Here is a 20,484-nt window from a genome sequence, read left to right on the forward strand (position 1 = left end):
ATACACGGAAGGTTCCTGTAAATTTCCCTGGGTTGAGAATACAGCTGTCTTCACTCTATGACAGTACAGAACCAGAAGAAGGAGCCAGTTGCTCACCTTGTGGCTGAATACAAGGAGTCACACTGTCTTTGCTATAAAGGATGAAGATCGAGGAAGAAAAAGGCAGGAGATGAAGGGGGAAAGCCTCCACCACTGCCTAAGCAAGGGCTTGGAGTGGGAGAGACCTATGCTAGAAGGAAATGGATATTCACAGTGAAACTCATCCTAGCCACGAGCACAATTTCACAGCAGTTTTGAAATATACATCATGGCCAGGCACAGTGGCTCACACCTGTAATCCCAACACTTTGGGAGGCTGAGGCAGAAGGACTGCTTGAGCCCAGGAGTTGGGAGACCACCCTGGGCAACACAGAGAGACCCTGATTCTACAAAAGATTTAAAAATTAGCTGGGAGCTGGTTATGGTGGTGCACACCAGTAGTCCTAGCTACTCAGAAGGTTAAGGCAGGAGGATTGTTTGAGCCCAGGAGTGGGAAGCTGCAATGACCTATGATTACATCAGTGCACTCCAGCCTAGGAGACAGAACAAGACCCTGTCTTAAAAAAAAAAAAAAAAAAGGGTACTTCACAACCATGTGTAAAGAGCAAGATCACATTTGAAAACCATTATTTCCAAGACTGAATAACCTTACAGTTGTTGATAACACTTTGATAGGGAACATCACACACTGGGTTCATAATAAAATGCAGGTAATTTGAATACATGTTTGCTTTAAATGAAAAAGTTCATCATTTCTAACAACCAAATCCAAAATGGTGGTAATTTAAGGAAAGTACTATTACGCTAAAAGATTACCAAAGCTTTCTAATTTTAAAAAAACAAAGTGAGCTGGGCACGGTGGTGAGCATTTGCAGAGTCCCCCCTACTCAGGAGACGGAAGTGGAAGACTCACTTGAGCCCAGGTGATCAAATCCAGCCTGGGCAACAACATAGTAAGACCTCCACCTCAAAAGAACAAAACCCCCAGAATATAGTTTATGATGGTTTCATATTCACAGTAGATAAAAGACTATGCAATAGCAAAACACTGTCACCCCCATTAGTGTCTAAAACAATGAACAGATGACAGTGAAAGATTTAACAAGTTAGAACCATTATTTCACTCCCTTTTTACACACTGTTGTGAATACTCAGTACATATGTAAAACATCTTACCTTAAGAAGATTTGTCAAGTAATTCTTCAAAAATTCCTTAAGTCGTTTGTATAATTCCAGGCCAACAAACTGAGCTCCTCCAGGTGTCTGCCCCTTTTTTGACTTAGAAGGAGGAACTCCAGCTCCTCGTGCTTGGTTTGACTGGTGAACACTAGTACAGTAGTTATAAACATGACTTGGAGGAAAGTTAAGGAAACCAACATATATCATAGACACCAACAGTCATTAACACAAACATATTTGCTGACATTTCATTACCAATACATTCCCAATGTATCGACCAAAACCTGTTAAAAAACTAGAGTGGAACGAAGATCCCATTCACACTATCCATAAAGCTAAAAGTCAACAAGCCCCATTCACAAGATTGCTGGTAGGCCTTGAGAGCAACACCGCCAAGGAGAATGGAACATTCCAGGAGGGAAGCTGCCCATAAAAAGAATCGGGACCTTTTGGATTATCTAATGTGACTGACCTTATGGAAAACTGTCCCGGAAGAAAAACGCAAGTACTGATTCCAGGAAAAACCAAAAGCGAACGATAAGCACTGTCTATGATGATGCTCAGCTGTAACTTTCTCAGAAGCATATTCTAAACACTGAAATCACACACTCTTTATTTTAAATGACTTAGAGAGCCAAGTCCTTATATTACAATAGTCATAGACATCTAAAACTTATCAGTCAACGGCGGCAGTATCCCAGTATCCGCACACTACTGAGACATACAGAGATATGCAAATCACAGCAGAGATAGAATGAGATGAGGACAGGCAGGGCAGAGATCCACTGTGTTCTGTTTTACCCTTTAAATATGATGAGCTTATCTGCAGGTATTATTAATTGACTAAAATGAACAGAAAGACACTTATACTCAGATCAACAAAACAATGTTCTGGCGTAATTAAGAATTTACTACATAAAGATACTTCAAGACAGTGGGTAAAAGATTATTTAATAAACGGCATGAGGGCAAGATATTTCTAAATATTCCATATTAAATTCCAAAATATAAATGGATTAAGATTTAAAATACACAAGCTGAAACAGCAAAACCAAGAATCTATATTTGAACACTTACCTATTCTCAGGTTGGAGTGGCCCTTTCTAAGTAAGGCCATACAAACAAATGAGTTCAAAATTGTAGATTAAGAAGAAATATCTTTAACTATCTTTAATAAATTAAAGTGATTTAAAGCAATATGAAAAAATGAATCTCTGGAAACATGAACAAAGCATACAACAGAAAATCTAAAAGGTAAAATAAATGACCCAGTTTTGCATTCCCACACTTGTCTCATATTCCACCTACAGTGCCCATCCCCCAACTTTTGAGAAAATATTACAGGTTATAAGTGAAGCACTATGTTCTCCTCTGTAATCCCACTCCTTCCTCTTACCCTAGAAAATATCACCATGATTTGGTACATATCATTCCTATGAATGTTTTTATATTTTACTGGATATATATCAAATACACTTCACATGTTCTACATTGTTAAATTACACAAACTGTAACATGTACATTTGCGCTACCATTTTTGATATTTGACAAAGCTACAGCTGTAATACACTGTGTAACACACATTTACAACACTCTAGCAACTCTCTTGGTGGTGGACCTTGCTAATGATTCTTTTAGCAGGTGCATTTTTTTTTTTTATATATATTTACAAACAAAGCTGCAAAGAATAAAACTAACAGTTCTCCTTGCACACCTGTACAAATTTCCTGGAGCACAGAAATACTGGGTGACAAGAGAATGAGATTTTTTTTCGAGACAGTCTGTCACTCAGGCTGGAGTGCAAGGGTGTCATCTGGGCTCACTGCAACCTCTACCTCCTAGGTTCAAGTGATTCTCCTGCCTCAGCCTCCAGAGTAGCTGGGATTACAGGCACCTGCCACCATGCCTGGCTAATTTTTGTATTTTTAGTAGAGACAGGGTTTCCCCACATTGGTCAGGCTGGTCTTAAACTCGACCTTGGGTAATCCACCTGCCTAGACCTTCCAAAGTTGCTAGGATTACAGACATGAGCCAGTGTGCCAGTCCCTTTAAAAAATTTTTTTTCTAGAGATGGGGTCTTGCTATATTGCACAGGCTTGGTCCCAAACTCCTGGGCTCAAGCAATCCTCCCGCATTTGCCTTCCAAAGTCATGGGTTCAACTTATTACCAGTTGCCATCTTGGTGCTACAAAGTAGCTGTCCAGCACACTTTAGTGCATGAATTTTCATCGCCCACAACCTTGGCCATGCATGTGTACTGTGGTTTACCATGGTTTTAATATCCCTTTCTAGGGAACAGGCAGAGTTTGTTTGTTTTTATTAAAGAGACCGGATCTCATGATGTTGCCCAGGCTGGAGTGCAATGGCTATTCACAGACATGATCATAGTGCACTACTGCCACCAACTCTTGGTCTGTAGGGATCCTCCTACCTTAGCCTCCTGGAAAGCTGAGAATACAGGCACATGCCACCACACTGGCTTGACTTAGCATAATTCTTAAGGGCCTTAGGATTTCAGAATGGTAAGTGGGCACTGGCTTCAACAGTCACCAGTTGCATTCATCCCTCAAAGAGTCAGCCTGTCCTTTGAAGCTTTGACACCAGGCATTAACCTCTCCTCTTCAGCTATGAAAGTCCTAGGTGGCATCTCCTTCCAGTAGAAGGCTGTTTTGACTCAACTGAGTATCTGTTTTTATGCAGCCACCTTCATCAATGATCCTAGCTAGGTTTTCCAGCTAACTTGTGGCAGCTTCTCCATCAGGACTTGCTGCTTCACCTTGCACTACTGTTATAAAAGATGGCTTCTTTCCTTTAATTGCATGAACCAACCTCTGCTAGCTTCCAGCTTTTCTTCTGTAGCTTCCTCACTTCTCTCAGCCTTCACAGAATTGCAAAGAGTTAGGGCCTTGCTCTGGATTAGGCACAGGCGTAAGGGAATGCTGTGGCTGGTTTGTCTTCTATCCAGACCACTCAAACTTTCTACTTACCGGCAATATGGCTGTTTTGCTTTCTTATCATTTATGCATTTACCAGAGCAGTGCTTTTCATTTCCTTCAAGAACGTTTCCTTTGCATTTACAACTTGGCTGTTTAACACAAGAGGCCTAGCCTTTGGCCTATCTCAGCTTTCAATATGCCTTCCTCATTCAGCTTAATCATTGCTAGCTTTTGATTTAAAGTGAGAGACATGAGACTCTTCCTTTTACTTGAACATTCTGAAGCCACTGTGGGGTTATCAACTGGCCTCAGTTGAGTATTGCTGTTTCTCAGCGAGTAGGGAGGCCAAAGAGAGATGCAGTAAAGGCCAGTCGGTGGAACAGACACATGCATTAATGGATTAAATTTGCTGTTTTAAGTGCGTGCAGTGTGTGGCACCTCAAAACCTTTTTTTTTTTTAATTATTAATTTTGCCAGAGGCTTGTCTCTTAGTTTTTTAAAGAACTATTTTGGGTTTTAATAATTTTCATTACTGTATCTTTACTTCATTTGTTCCTTTTCATTTACTTTTTTCCTTACATATGCTTTCTCTCGATACATCCTTGTTTTGGTTAACTTTGTAGTTTTTCTTTTTTTAAGTAAGCATTTGAATACTTATAAAATGTTCATACTACACAGAAGGTACCTGAAATACTTAATAGTTTCTTCTACATGCCCCTTTGACTGCATCACATAAATCTGATGTGTTTATATTTTCCTTCTCATTCAGTTCTATTTTCTCTTTTCCACCGTTCGTTCTAAGAGTTAAACAGTTCAGATGTCCAAAATGTATTTTTTAATCTTCAAAAAAATTTCATTTTAAAATTAAATTGCAGAAACATGAGAATGTTATCTTTTTGATTGTTGCTTTAAAATGTGATGAGACTCGTTTAAAATGTAATTTCTCCTGGGCCAGAACAGGGTGGGCCATCATTTCGCATGTGCCTAAGAAGAATGCCTATCTCTCACTGTTGGATCCAGGGACCTGTTACTGTTGGTCAGCTCTATTTTTCAGATGTTCTATATTGTTTCTGATTTGTCTGCTTGCTAATTACCAAGAAATTTTTAGTGAAATCTCCCAATAATGGTTTTACCAATTTCTAATTGTCTAAAATACTTGTCATATTTTGAGGCAGTGTTAACTAATACACATATCTGAAATTATATTCTTGGTAACTTGTACCTTTTATCATTAGGAAGTAACCATGTTTATTCCTAACAATATTGCCTTAGAAACGTATTATATCTGATGTTATTACACCTACTATTTGGTGAGAATTTTCCTTAAATGTTTTTGTTTCAGCCCTTTATTTTCAACCTTTGTTTCTGTGTCTTGGTGTGTCCACTGTCAACCACCACAGCATAATTCACTTTTAAAAAAAACTGGGTCTAATATTATTTGATAGGCAAGTTTGGTTTTAGGTAAACTGTTTTATACATATTTGTATAAATAACATTTGTATAAATTTTTTACACGCTTGTGTAAATAAATAACATCTGGATTAATTTCTACCATCCTATTTTGTATTTTCTATTTTAATTCTTTTTCTGTTTCTGGTTTTCCTCTCTTTCCCCTTCTACTAAAATGGTAGTTTACTTGTTCCATTATGGCTCGTTTTATTTTGGAGTTACACATTCTTGTCATGGTTAAATAATTACCTTAAAATATGACATGCCAACTTTGCCTTATAACAATTCTGGAAGATTCTATTACCTTTTCAAGTATTTCTGGTCCCCTTTCTATTTTCTCCTAGCTCTTCTATTATGTGTACGTGGGATATTTTCATGTTACCTTCTATATCTCAGTTGAAAGTCTTCAATCACCTTCTATCACTTTATCTTTGTTCAAACTTTCTAATTTTTCCTGATCTGCCATGGGTTAAGTGATTCTCTTTCAGCTGTGCCAACTTTACTGTTTAATTTTAATGACTTCATTTGACATTTATAGAATTTTTCTTTTAAAAACCTGTCCTGTTTTCCATAGTGTTTTGTTCTTTTATTCTAAAGACAGACTTTCCCCACTCTCCTTATATCCAGAGCTCAGCTTAAATACTTTACTAGTTGCTTTCCTGGTTGATGATGATCATGATTCTTTTTCACCTATACACTAAAGGGTATTTAGGTTTCTGTCTTCTAGATTTCCATGGAAATGTCAGCTCCCAACCCCCTCCCAGCCAGGAACAAGCTTTTGTTTCCTTTTCTGTGTGTCCCTACCTGCCAGCCCACCTCACTCACATCCTTATGCTGCCACACAGAGGCTCACAGTGGTTAGCGCCTTCATTGTTAGCTCTCTTCTTTCTCTTCTTCAGATGCCTGGGCACTCCCTCTCACTTCTGTGCAGAGCATTACACTTTGCTGTATTTCCCACAGCACTCAATTTTACGTGCTTGGTTCCAGGATGTTTTAGGTTATTTAGTTCAGCCTGACTTTGTTCCCTGGCAATCTACTGCTTCCCAGCTACTAAATTAACGAAGTTTTTTTAAAAAAACAAACCTGACGCTAGGTAAAGTGAAGGAAAATGGGAGCTTCCATATGTTTGACGTAAGAGTGTACACCAGGCGTCCCCAAACTATGGCCTGCGGGCCGCATGTGGCCCCCTGAGGCCATTTATCCGCCCCCCCCCCCCCCCCCCCCCCCCCCCCGTCGCACTTCAGGAAGAGGCACCTCTTTCATTGGTGGTCAGTGAAAGGAGCACAGTATGTGGTGACCCTCCAGCGGTCTGAGGGACAGTGAACTGGCCCCCTGTGTAAAAAGTTTGGGGACGCCTGGTACACAATGACACTGTTTCTGGAGTAAAAACTGGTAAAACCTGGAAACATTCAAAAGCCTTCAACAAGTGCATTCCTTTTGATACAGCAATTATATTCATAAGCATTTGTCACACAGAAATCATCACGGAACTGTACAAATACTTAGCTAGCAAACTATCACAGCATTCCTCCTAATGGTAAAAAAACTTGTAACAAGCTATCTGTCAAACAAAGGAAATTAGTTAAATCCACTGTCGGATCCATCTGAAGATAAGAGTATGCAGCTTTTAACAATGTCACGGAATAGATGGTGGTTAAAAAGACTGCAATACATTTATCAAATTTCAGCTAAGACATCAATCGTAACATGTATCAGTAACATGTATCTTTAAGTATCACTAAGAAAAGAAAATGCTGCCAATAAGAATGCATTTTATCAGATGGAATTTTTATTTGTACTTACTAAAGAAACATCTGTTTCAGACTTAACAAATTTATTCTAACATTCTTCTAAGTAGATACAGAAAAGCTACATAGATTGGCCAGGATATTGCCAAAATGTTTTCACATAAGAGTCCATTCTGAATCATTATGACTCTTACTAAGGATGTCTGTGTTTTCCAGACAACGTTGTCTTCTGAGCCATGGGTGTTAACACTTCTTAGTAGTAGTCCAAGACTAATTCCAGGATTTTCTCCTAATCTGCACCCATCCATTTTGTAAGTCTGATCCTGAGCTTTCTTGCTATCAAAAGGTTTGTTCTTCAGAGCAGATTCTTGCAATGGTCCTTAAATGACTTGCTGACAGAAAGAACAAGGCTGCATGCAAGGGTGCACTGATGCCATGATGATGATGGGTCATCATGGACACCTGGCCAGCTACTGTACTGTGCACACTGACTTTGGGATGCACTTGAGTCAATGTAGCAGTTGCTTCTAGAGAGCAGGGTTAGGGGTTTTAAACTTTTGGCTACAGAATCCTTTCTTCTCACCTAGTATTCCTTGTGGAGGAAAGCTCAGTGCCCAGAACACTGTCATCCCCACCATTACTTCCTCCTCCAAGCCCACGCCTCAGAGATGACCTCACTTACACACAGGCAAGGGGTCTCACAAAACAGATTGAAAGGCACAACTTAAACAAAATGAACACCTCTTAAAAGCTGTTTTAAAGTTTCTATTGACTTTAACACCACATTCATTCCCAAATTAGCACCACTCCTCACCATTATCTAATCAGGAATGGAAAGCATTAGATGACAGCCGTTAGGAGATTTCCTGCTTATGACAATTTAGGTTCAACTTATATCTAAATTAAAGAGATGAAACAATGCAAAACAACTGAAGAACAAGCCAGAGTGTTATGATCCAACCTTCCCCACCCACAGTGAGAACCATCTTTAACTGTTTCTAGACTTAGTTCTTTATTTTTAGCTGGATATGTACATGTCTTTAAATCATATGCTTGTTTTGTTCTTTGACCAATCAACTTTCGCCTAAATTACTGCTTTCCTGCGAACAGAGAACGCATCTCCTTTCTAACCCTACCTCCAGTCCATCTTCATCCTAATAGTCACTGTGGAATCTTTGAAACTTTAAATTACTTAAACCATGAGTCCAATTTTAGTACCAAATTATCTAACCACATTTCTGGCAAATAATGATAAACTCTGGAAAAAATCTTAAAACAACGATCTTGAAGGAATCAGAGGACAACCAAAAGGAGACGTATACTGAAAGGTGGCCTAGTGTTGGAAGAGGGGAATGGCACAATTCAACACTGATTTAAAGAAACAGAAAAATGACACCCACTCTCAAGACAAAAGACAATCTGTAACAGAGACCAGCTGGAGATGACCCAAATGTTGGAATTAGGAGACAAAGACTCTAAAGCAACTATTATAATCAAAGATATAGAAAAATATGTTCATAATCAATGAAAGTTGCAGCAATGCAGCACAAAAATAGAAACTATGAAAAAAGAACAAAATTAAAAACCTAGAATGGAAATACTAGGAAATCTAGAATAAATTACTTATTGGATGGTCTTGACAACAAAATAAAGACAAGAGTCATGGGTTTGAAGACAGACCAACAAAAATGATCACCTTTTGAGAGGAAAAAAAAAAAGATAAAAACGGCTAGAAAACCAAAGGGGGGAAAATACTGAAAGCAGAGAGGGAAAAATAACGTAACAGAAAAAGAATTCAAATGACCAGTAACTTCTCATCAAAAGCTACAAAGGCCAGAAGATAGTGCAATAACATGTTTAGTGGTGGGGGAAATAAAGCAGGGGGGGGCGGAGGGGCTGAAAGAGAAAACAGAAATCAATGTAATTCTATAGCCAGTGAAAATACCTTCAAAATGAAGGCAAAATAATGCTATTTTCAGGCAAAATAAAACTAAGGGAATTCAGAGTACAGACCTGCATTATGAGTGGAAACGAACTGACACTACAATAGGAATCCTGCATCTCTAGGAGGACATGAAGAGCAGTATAAACAGTAAATATCTGGGTACATACACCTTTTTTTCTTAGTTCTTTAAAATACAAAGGATGGTTTAAAACAAAAATGTATAATACCATCTTGTGGGTTTAAAAACATATGTAGAGGTAATATAAAGGAGAGGGATAGGGACAGTAAACGGAACTATACGACTACAAGTCCTCTACATTTTCTACGACGTCAAACAATCTTTTTTTTTTTTTTTTTTTTTTTGAGACGGAGTTTCGCTCTTGTTACCCAGGCTGGAGTGCAATGGCACGATCTCGGCTCACCGCAACCTCCGCCTCCTGGGTTCAGGCAATTCTCCTGCCTCAGCCTCCTGAGTAGCTGGGATTACAGGCACGCGCCACCATGCCCAGCTAATTTTTTGTATTTTTAGTAGAGACGGGGTTTCACCATGTTGACCAGGATGGTCTCGATCTCTTGACCTCGTGATCCACCCGCCTCGGCCTCCCAAAGTGCTGGGATTACAGGCTTGAGCCACCGCGCCCGGCCGACGTCAAACAATCTTAGCTCTAAGTAAAATGTTAAGAAAAAAAAAATGTGTATTATATCCCTAGAGCAATCTCTTTATTCCTCCTTCTCTCTCTTTCTCACACAAACACACAACCTCTCTGCAGAGGCATAAACAACCAACAGACATATTAAAAAGGAACTATAAAAAAATTTCAAATAATCCTAAAGAAGGGTGGAAAGCAAGAATGAAGAAAATTTTTAAGGGGAAAAAAAACCAAAATGGTAGGCCTAAAATTAATCTATAAATAATTATAACAAATGTTAAAAGGCTAACACTACAATTAAAAGACAGAGATGTTCAGAAGGGGCAGAGCAGTAAGACCGCTCTATATATTGACATGAGGGATACAATTTAAATATAAAAATACATATAGGTTGAAAGCAAATAGATAAAAAATGATAATCATGCAAATACTAAACATAAGAAGAGGCTAAAGAAACTGTAACTATCAGACGACAAATTACTACCAGGGATAAAAGGGGACATATTTCATAATAAATGTCAATTTACTTAAAAGACAAAATTGCAAATAATTCCCACGTGTCAAGAGCTTCAAAATATATTTAAAAACAATGTTTTTTTTTTGAGACAAGTCTTGCTCTGTAGCCTAGGTTGGAGTTCAGTGGCATGATCTCAGTTCACTGCAACCTCCACCTCCTGGGTGTGAGTGATTCTCCTGCCTCAGTCTCCAGAGTAGTTGGGACTATAGGTGCCTGCCACCACACCTGGCCAATTTTTGTATTTTTAGTAGAGATGGGGTTTCACCAAGTTGGCCAGGCTGGTCTCAAATTCCTAGCCTCAGGTGATCTGCCGCCTCAGCCTAAAATACATGAAAATTTGACAGAATTAAAGGGTAAAGGAGAAAATTTCACAATCATAGGATGAGATTCAACATTCCTCTCAGCAACTAGACCAAAGGAAAAATATCAATCATGACTTGGATGATCTGTTAAGACTATCAATCACCTTAGGTCATAACTTAATGGGCAGTTATAACATTCTACACCCAGTGGTATACTGATAAACTGGCTTTCTGTGGGGAAAAAAGAGAAAAGAAAAAAACCCCCTAATTTGTAGACTCTGTAGATGTCCGTTGCATAAGCCTCCCACCGTGGCAGATGCAGGCTCCCAACAGGACATCATCACACAAGGAGCCGGGGAGAGATGTGCACAATCATCTCCTGCAACCTGATCTGATGCAGCTCCAGCACGTCACTGCCGACAGCCAACAGCTGCAGAATCCACATTCTTTTCAAGAGTACATGGTATGTTCAACAAGACAGGCTATTTTCTGGGCCATTAAACACGTTTCAATACACTTAAAAGGACTGAAATTACACAGCGTGTTCTCTGATCAAAACGGAATTAATAATTAGGAATTAGTAACAATAAACTATGTGAGAAAATCTAATATTTAAAAAAAATATCTTTCCACATAATTCGAAGGTCAAAAAACGTTTTGAACTAAATGATAATGAAGATACGCAATATATCGAAATTTGTAGAATGAGGCTAAAAATCCTGACAAGGAAATTTATACTTTCAAATACTTGTATCAGAAAAGGTAGGAAGGGTTGGGTGTGGTGGCTGATACCTGTAATCCCAGTACTTTGCGAGGCTGAGGCAGGCAGATCACTTGAGGTCAGGAGTTTGAGACCAGCCTGGCCAACATGGCAAAACACCCAGTCTCTACTAAAAATACAAAAATTAGCTGGGCATGGTAGCGCATGCCCAGAGGCTAAGGCAGGAGAATCGCTTAAACCCAGGAAACAGAAATTGCAGTAAGCCAACAACGTGCCATTGCACTCCAGCCTGGGCAACACAGTGAGTGAGACTCCATCTCCAAAAAAAAAAAAAAAAGGTAGAAAGATTTTACAATTATTTATTAAAATGGCAATATTCCCTGTCATGGTTCAGCTGTATCCCCACCCAAATAGCACCTTAAACTGTAATAACCTCCATATGTGAAGGGCAGGGCCAGGTGGAGATAACTGAATCATGGTGGCAGTTTCCCCCACATTGTTCTCATGGTATTAAGTCTCACAGAATCTGATGGTTTTTTAAATGGGAGTTTCCTTGCATAAGCTCCCTTGCCTACTGCCATGTAAGACATGCCTTAGCTTCTCCTTTGCCCTCTACCATGATTGTGAGGTCTCCCCAGCCATGTGGAACTGTGAGTCCATTAAGCCTCTTTCCTTTATAAATTGCCCAGTCTCAAGTATGTCTCTATTAGCTTTGTGAGAACAGACTGATACACTCCCCAAGTGGATCCACAGACTCAATATAATCCCTAGCAGAATCCCAGACGGCTGTTTTGTAGGAAGTAACAAGCTGATTCCAAAATTCATATGGAATTTCAAGAGATTCAAAACAGCCAAAATAATCTTCAGAAAGAACAATGTTGGAGGATTCAAACATCACAATTTCAAAACCTACTGCAAAATGATAGTAATAAACCCACGAGTCTATGGATACCTGATTGTCAACAGGGGTGCACATCAAAACCACAATGAGACAATACATTGCTGGTGGGAAAGTAAAATAATGCAGCCACTTCGGAAAATAATTTGGCAGTTATGTAAATGGTTAAACACAGTTACCATCTTACCCAGAAAGAAGGCTTGTAGACATCAAAGAGAAATGAAAACATATGTCTACATAGAAACCTGTAAACAAGTATTTACAGCAGCACTATTCGTAATAGTAAAAGGTGGAAACATCTCAACTGTCCATCAGCTAATAAATGGATAAACAAAATGTGGTATATCCACACAATGGAATCTTACATGCTATAACCTGGATGAAGTTTGGAAGCATTATGCTAAGCGGAAGAAAGCCAGTCACAAAAGACCACATGTATTAGTCTGCCATAACAAAATACCACAGACTAGACAGCTTAAACAACAGGAATTTATTTTCTCACAGTTCTGGAGACTAGAGGTCCAAGCTCAAGGTGCTGTCAGGGTTGGTTTCCGGTGAGGGTTCTCTTCCGGGCTTGCAGGCAGCCACCTTTCCTCTGTGTGTACGTGGGGAGAGAGTTCTCTGGTGTCTCTTCCTCTTCTTATAAGGACACCAATCTTATCGGGGTAAGGCCTCACCCTCATGATCTCATTTAACCTTAATTATTTCCCCAAAGAGCCTCATCTCCAAATGCCATCCAAATACACAGGTGTTAGTTTCAAGATATGAATGGAGGAGGGGCACAGTTAAATCCATAACACCACATATTACATAACTATATTTATACAAAATTTTCAGAATAGGCGAATTTAGAGAGACGGAAAGTACACTGGTGGAAGGTGGGGGTAAGAAGAAAGCAACAACTAAAGGGGACAGGGTTTCTTTTTGAGATGATGAAAATCTTCTAAAACTGAATGTGACAGTTGAACATTATCTGTAAATATACTAAGAACTACTGAAATGCAGACTTTAAATGAGTGCACTGTATGCCATGTGAATTATATCTCAATAAAGCCATTAAGGTCGGGTGCAGCGGCTCATGTCTATACTCCCAGCACTTTGGGAGGCCAAGGTGGATGGATTACTGGAGGTCAGAAGTTCAAGACCAGCCTGGTCAACATGGTGAAACCCCATCTTTATTAAAAATACAAAAAAGTTAGCTGGGCACAGTGGCGGGCACCTGTAATCCCAGCTACTTGGGAGGCTGAGGCAGGAGAATTACTTGAATCTGGGAGGTGGAGGTTGCAGTGAGCTGAGATTGCACCACTGCACTCTGGCCTGGGCAAAAAGAGTGAAACTGTCTCAAAAAAACAAAAACAAAAACAAACAAAAAAAAAACCATTCCAATCAATCAACTTTTAGGGTAGAAATTGATAAGAAGTTGACAGTCCATTGAGGAAAAGATTTTTCAACAAATGATGCTGGAATAATTGGACACAGGGGAAATTTAACCTCAAGTTCTACTGCACACCATATACAAAGGCTAACTCCAGGTGGATCACAGGTCTAAGAGTAACTACCCAATCCATAAAGTCTTAAGAGGAAAATAAAAATATCTTTGAGATCTAGGCAAAGGTTTCTTATATCACGGGGGCAATAACTGCAAAAAAAAATAAAACCAATTAAATTAGGTTTCCTCAAAATAAGCATTTGCTCACGCAAAGACACCATTAAGAAAATGATTAGGAAGCCTCAGACTTGGAGAAATTATCAGCAAAATACATTAGACAAGACACTGGTATCCTTGACACATAAAGAACTAAAACTAAATAACAACAAGTAAAATATCCCAAAAATGGGAAGAAAAAAAAAAAAAAAGGAGGTGAAAGACTTGGACACTTTACAAAGGATGATGTACGAATGGTCAATGAGCATGTAAAAAGGTGCTCAATGGACACGAAGTTGACGTGGAGCCTGAGAGGTGCCCCCAGTTTAGGGCACCTTTGCCTAAAGAACAGGATCAACTGTGCTTCGAATCCAGGCTGAGTCATCGGAGGCAAGAGTGAAAGCGGATCTTATATAGCTGATGACACACAGTCTTAGCTTCACAGTATTTTTATCTCAGCTTTAAATCAACTGAACTATATGGAGAAACGTTATCAGAAACAGAACGAGCAGACTCTTCATGTGATCAGAAGCTGCGTGAGGGAGCTCTGTCCAGGGCACCAGCCACTCCTCATACCTCACTGGTAAGAGACAGGAGCAAAAAGCACTATTGGGATAATTCAAGTGTACTACCTGGAATGGGAGAATTCCCCATGTTAAAGGAAGGACTGTAAAATGGATATGTTCCTGAATTATGAGGTGTGGCACTTTCCTAAAGAATGAGCCCTGAATGGCTCCTGTGGGAAGGACAGGGCTGGAGCCACCGGGCTGCTCTATATGGCCTGGGTTCCTGCTGCTCCCCACACCTGTCACCCCTCCCCCCAGTGCCACACCCACCACCTCTTCACCTGACATGCACACAAATTAAGTGTTCACAAATCATTTACTTTCGAAGAGTAAGTAGAAAAATGAACTATGACTAATCTTTGGAAGAAAAATGGTCATATCTAAAGTTATTTTTAAAGAAAAAAACAGTACAAGGAAAAGTTAAAACATAGAAAATAAGATGAAATAAGAAAAAGCAAAAACACGAGATAAAAAATTAAAAATCTACAATTCAGCAGATAATAGGTTATTTTATACTAAGGCAGCTACAGACTCTAACAAACCCATACATTTGACTTTTAAAACTCTTGAGGTTCTTTTCTGAAGGTTCTCTGAGAGCTTCTTTGGCCAGAAAGCAGGTGAGAAGGTAAGCAGGTGAGAAGGTAAGCAGGTACCTGCGGCCTCCTCCGCAGGCAGGTGAGGAAATGGTGTAAGGCGGTACAGGAGTTTATGTTCAAGAGCCAAGCCTTGCTTTTCTACTGATGGGCAGAGGCAAGCTGCTGTGAAAAGGTCCTAGTAGATGCAAAGCTTCGCACCTCACCTTTCAGCAGGCAGACGCTCTCTGGGCACCTGTCCGGTGCCAGTCATCATGTGTGCTACTTAGACCTCACTGACAGACTGCCTTCCTGGAGTTCATCATCTACTACTAATGTGATATCAAGTGAGCAGCGGTGTGACAGAGCCGTATTCTCAAATGTCTCTGTTACCCACAGCACCATGCCTTATTTCTGAAGCGAACACATCTGGGGAATCAGTTCTTGACTTTGAGTTATTACCAAACTCCAACCACTGTCATTATGTTAAAGAAAAGCCAATTCAATCAAAGCAGCAAAACTAAACAGAACAGAATTATCTCCTACTACCATTTGCTTTTTAAATGTAACTTAAAAAGTGGAAATTTAAAGAAGTAACTTCTACAAAAAAATCACATGGAAAGACTGCACTAAAAATTGTATTAAAAATACAGTACTTCCTAGGCCAGGTGCAGTGGCTCATCCCTATAATCCCAATACTTTGGGAAGCTGAGGTGGGCAGATCGCTTGAGGTCAGGAGCTCGAGACCAGCCTGGCTAACATGGTAAAACCCTGCCTCTACTAAAAATACAAAAATTAGCTGGGCATGGTGGTATGTGCCAGTAATCCCAGCCACTCAGGAAGCTGAGGTATGAGAATCACTTGAACCCAGGAGGCGGAGTTTGCAGTTATGATCTGGGATCATAGCCAAGATTGCACCACTGCACTCCAGTTGGGGCAACAGAGCAAGGTGCCCTCTCAACAAACAAAATTAATTAATTAAAAAAATATACAGATAGATAGTACTTCCTATCTTCACATGTTAACAAGTTTATCTGTACCAAATGGCAAAACAGCAGGCTCACACACTATGCTGCATAATCCATCTGTAGTCACAAAAGAATAAAGTCCTGTCCATTCTGTGGGTAGATGCATTTCTGAAAAGCAACATCCTGGCCGGGCGCAGCGGCTCAAGCCTGTAATCCCAGCACTTTGGGAGGCCGAGGTGGGTGGATCACGAGGTCAAGAGATCGAGACCATCCTGGTCAACATGGTGAAACCCTGTCTCTACTAAAAATACAAAAAATTAGCTGGGCATTGTGGCACATGCCTGTAATCCCAGCTACTCAGGAGGCTGAGGCAAGAGAATTGCCTGAACCCAAGAGGCGGAGGTTGCGGTGGGCCGAGATCACACTATTGCACTTCAGCCTGGGTAACAAGAGCGAAACTCTGTCTCAAAAAAAAAAAAGAAAGAAAGAAAGAAAAGAAACATCCCATATGAAGCAAATAAATTTATATCTAATAGCATACTTCAAAAGCAAAAATTACTTGCAATTGATTATGATGAACTAAAAAATGTGTTATATAATGTTCAAAGTACTTTGAGTATATATACCATGAATCCAACTTCAAAAATAGCCGAAGAATGTGCCGTAGTTATACTAACCAAAATAAGAAAAAAAATCACAAAGTATGCTATCTGATAATTTCTATAGGATCTTACTTTAAGACAGATATACGATTTCTCAGTCCTAAAAATGATTTTAATAGTACCAGGTCAGTAATAAAAGGTAAAGAGAATTTTGTTAACAATGACTTAGCATCTACAAAAGGCAAACTAATAAACTGTACTTTTTTTTTTTTTTGAGACAGAGTTTCGCTCTTGTTACCCAGGCTGGAGTGCAATGGCGCGATCTCGGCTCACCGCAACCTCCGCCTCCTGGGTTTAGGCAATTCTCCTGCCTCAGCCTCCTGAGTAGCTGGGATTACAGGCACGTGCCACCATGCCCAGCTAATTTTTAGTATTTTTAGTTAGAGACGGGGTTTCACCATGTTGACCATGGTCTCAATCTCTTGACCTCGTGATCCACCTGCCTCGGCCTCCCAAAGTGCTGGGATTACAGGCTTGAGCCACCGCGCCCGGCCTAAACTGTACTTTTAAATGCATGCTCTATACTGAAAATCTAGAAGGCAAAGAAGAGCAATTTTTAAAAAATCACCTACAAGCCCACCATCTTATAAGGGACAGTTCCTTTCAATATGGTGTACATAAACTTTTTCAAAAGCAAGAGCGTGTGCTGGTGGCTCACAATTCACATACCACTTTAAATCCTGCTTTCCCACAGCAATATATCATGAACATTATTCCATGTCAACAGTCTTCATTGCATTTTTAATGTTTAATGGCCGTTTACAGTTATACCAAATCCTTAATACTGAAGACTGAGGTTGTTTTCCATTGTTTTCTATTATCAAAACATGTGGAAGAGGCTTGCACATACAATTTTGAATACAGCTGTTTCCTTAGGATATATCAGAATTATCTCCTACTACCATTTGTTTCCCAAATGTGAATTAAAAAGTGGAAATTTAAACAAGTAACTTCTATAAAAATCACATGGAAAGACTGCACTGAAAGTGGTATTAAAAATACAGTACTTCCTAGGCCAGGTGCAGTGGCTCAACCGGTTTAAAAATAAACAAATTGCTGAACCAAAGTACATTTTTATGTCTCTAGAAATATATAGGCCAGGGTTGTGTGGTTCATGCCTATAACCCCACAACTTTGGGAGGCTGAGGTGGGAGGACTGCTTGAGGCCAGGAGTTCAAGAACAGCCTGGGCATCATAGCAAAACCCATGTCTGCAAAAAAATAAAACATTAGGTGCGGTGGTGTGCACCTGCAGTCCCAGCTACTCAGGAGGTTGAGGTGGGGTGGGGGGCCGGGGTGGAATCACTTGAGTCCAGGAGTTGGAGGCTGCGCTGAGCTATGATCATGCCATTGCGCTCCAGCCTAGTGAAAGAGCAAGACCCTATCTCAAAACAAAAAAATACATTTCTAAATTTCCCTACAGAAAGATCATAGCAAGCTAACATTTCTGCCTGCACTGCAGAGCTTGGTCTCCTTGCTGACACTGGCTGTAGTAGTCATTTCTTTACAATGTTTTTCAACCTGACAGGTAAAAACAGATCTCACTCTGTTGCCCAGGCTGGAGTGCAGCAGTGCAATCAGAACTCATTGCAGCCTTGACCTCCCAGGACCATGTGATTCTCCTGTCTCAGCCTTCTGAGTAGTTCGGACCACAGGCATGCACCACCACCCCTGGCTAATTTTTTTTTTTTTTTTAAAAGAAACAAGGTTTTGCTATGTTGCCCAGACTGGTCTCAAACTCCCAAATTCTGGGAATTAAAGGCATGGCCTAATTCTTCATTTCTTTGACGGTTATAAGGTTGAACATTTCCCCATATGCTTACTATTTGCATTTCTTCTTTTTGTGAACCAGTATGTTCTTTTACAGACGTATGCTAAAAGTATGGATAAACATACATATACATAAGAGAAGGAAGGATTACATCTGAAAAATATGAAAAACTTTCTATATTTAGGTTCATTTGATGTAAGCCATGCTCATTAGGTGAGCAGAATCAGATTAATGTAAGACTCCTAAATGAAGAGTGAAAGATGAAAAGTGTCTAAACACATTTGTTGGGCTGGCTGGTTATTCTAAAACAGACATGGATCATCATTAATCTACTTAGAAGATGATTTGTTATTCCTTCTGTTTGATCTGCTGTTCTTTGAAATTTTGGTTGATAAAGGAGAGAATTTTGCAGTAAGCAGGAGAAGTAGGAAGGCTGCCACCTGAGCACGCCTCTGCCGCTGTAGCTCCTATGGAAGAGAAGGCGACGGTCAGTGTGGACCTGAAAAGGGCACTGCTCAACCGGCAGGTGCTGAGCTGCAGGAGGGACCAGCATGTCCTGGCACAGTGTCCCTGCAAAGCACAGCTGCAGGCTCCAAGCAGATTGACTCGGGTGAAAAAGTGCCCCGACCCCCAGCTATCATGAATCTTACCACAAAACATCAAAACGGAAAATTAAATGTGAATTCTGAATGTGCTTATGTTACGATTTACTGAGAGCAACGAAGACTATGAAATATGAATGAGATCCTTACAGTGCTAGTGGTGGGAAAGAAGACAGGAAAAACCAGCTCAAGAACAAAATCAACTAATTCAGGCCACAGCACTGTACAGGAAGACAAATAGAAACTTCCAAGTTCATGAGTATTTATTCAGGTAGGGAGAAAAAAAAAGAGAAAGACATCAACAAGAAAGTGTAAACTGACTCCATGAGAAGGTAAAATTATGAATCTGAGATACCTGACCTCGAAACAAGACACAGGAAGGTCTGGGGCCCAGAAAAATGAACAGAAACCTCCAACAGGTGACCTGACACCTGCGCTAGCTGGGCCAGACCCTCGTACTTCACTGCATGCCCTTAAATGCCTCTCCTGTAGCCAGGACCCATCTTTGTGTTCTAAACTAAGCACAATTAAAATATAGTGGTGTCAACAAATTAAGGAATGTCAATACCTATTTCAAATTCAAAAGGAAGGAAATCCTAGTATTATTTACCTAGATGCACAGAATTTTATTCTATGTATTTTATTGCAAAAGAAAAAAAGCCTGGGTATGGTGGCTCATGCCTGTAATCCCAGCATTTTGGGAAGCCCAGGCGGCTGAAGAGCTTGAGTGCAGGTTTGACACCAGCCTGGGCAACATGGTGAAACCCTGTCTCTACAAAAAAATACAAAAATTAGACAGATGCAGTGTTGTGTGCCTGCAGTCCCAGCTACTTGGAGACTGAGGCAAGATGATCACTTGACCCCAGGTCAAGGCTGTAGTGAGCCATGAATGCACCACTGCAATCCAGCCTGGGTGATAAAGACTGTCTCTGACACAGGCGCGCACACATACACACACACACACAGCTGCATTGTAATTATACATGTGTAACCATAGAAAACTAGAAGTGAACAGTTGGAAGTGCTTAACAGACAGACTTGCTGGGAGCGGTGGTGCGTGCCTGTAGTCCCAGCTACTTGGGAGACTGAGGCTGGAGGATCGCTTGATTCCAGGAGTTCTGGGCTGTAGTGCACTACTGTATGCTGATCGGGTGTCCGCACTAAGTTCGGCTTCAGTATGGTGACCTCCCAGGAGCAGGGGACCATCAGTTTGCCTAAGGAGGGGTGAACCGGCCCAGGTCCGAAATGGAGCAGGTCAAAACTCCTGTGCTAATCAGCAGCGGGATCGCACCTGTGAATAGCCACTGCACTCCAG

General features: G+C 40.3%; 1 protein-coding gene across 2 annotated transcripts in view; it reads right to left on the minus strand.

The window, feature by feature from the left end:
* Nucleotides 1–20,484, minus strand: part of CUL1 (cullin 1) — a 103,779-nt gene that overhangs the window by 44,877 nt on the left and 38,418 nt on the right. For both annotated transcript variants that reach the window (XM_039472738.2, XM_039472737.2), the window contains exon 3: nucleotides 1,216–1,390. In XM_039472738.2, coding sequence (XP_039328672.1) covers nucleotides 1,216–1,390 — 175 coding nt within the window. The remainder of the gene's footprint in view (nucleotides 1–1,215; nucleotides 1,391–20,484) is intronic.

Source organism: Saimiri boliviensis, chromosome 10, assembly GCF_048565385.1.
Source record: "Saimiri boliviensis isolate mSaiBol1 chromosome 10, mSaiBol1.pri, whole genome shotgun sequence".
In the NCBI taxonomy this organism is placed as follows: domain Eukaryota; kingdom Metazoa; phylum Chordata; class Mammalia; order Primates; family Cebidae; genus Saimiri; species Saimiri boliviensis.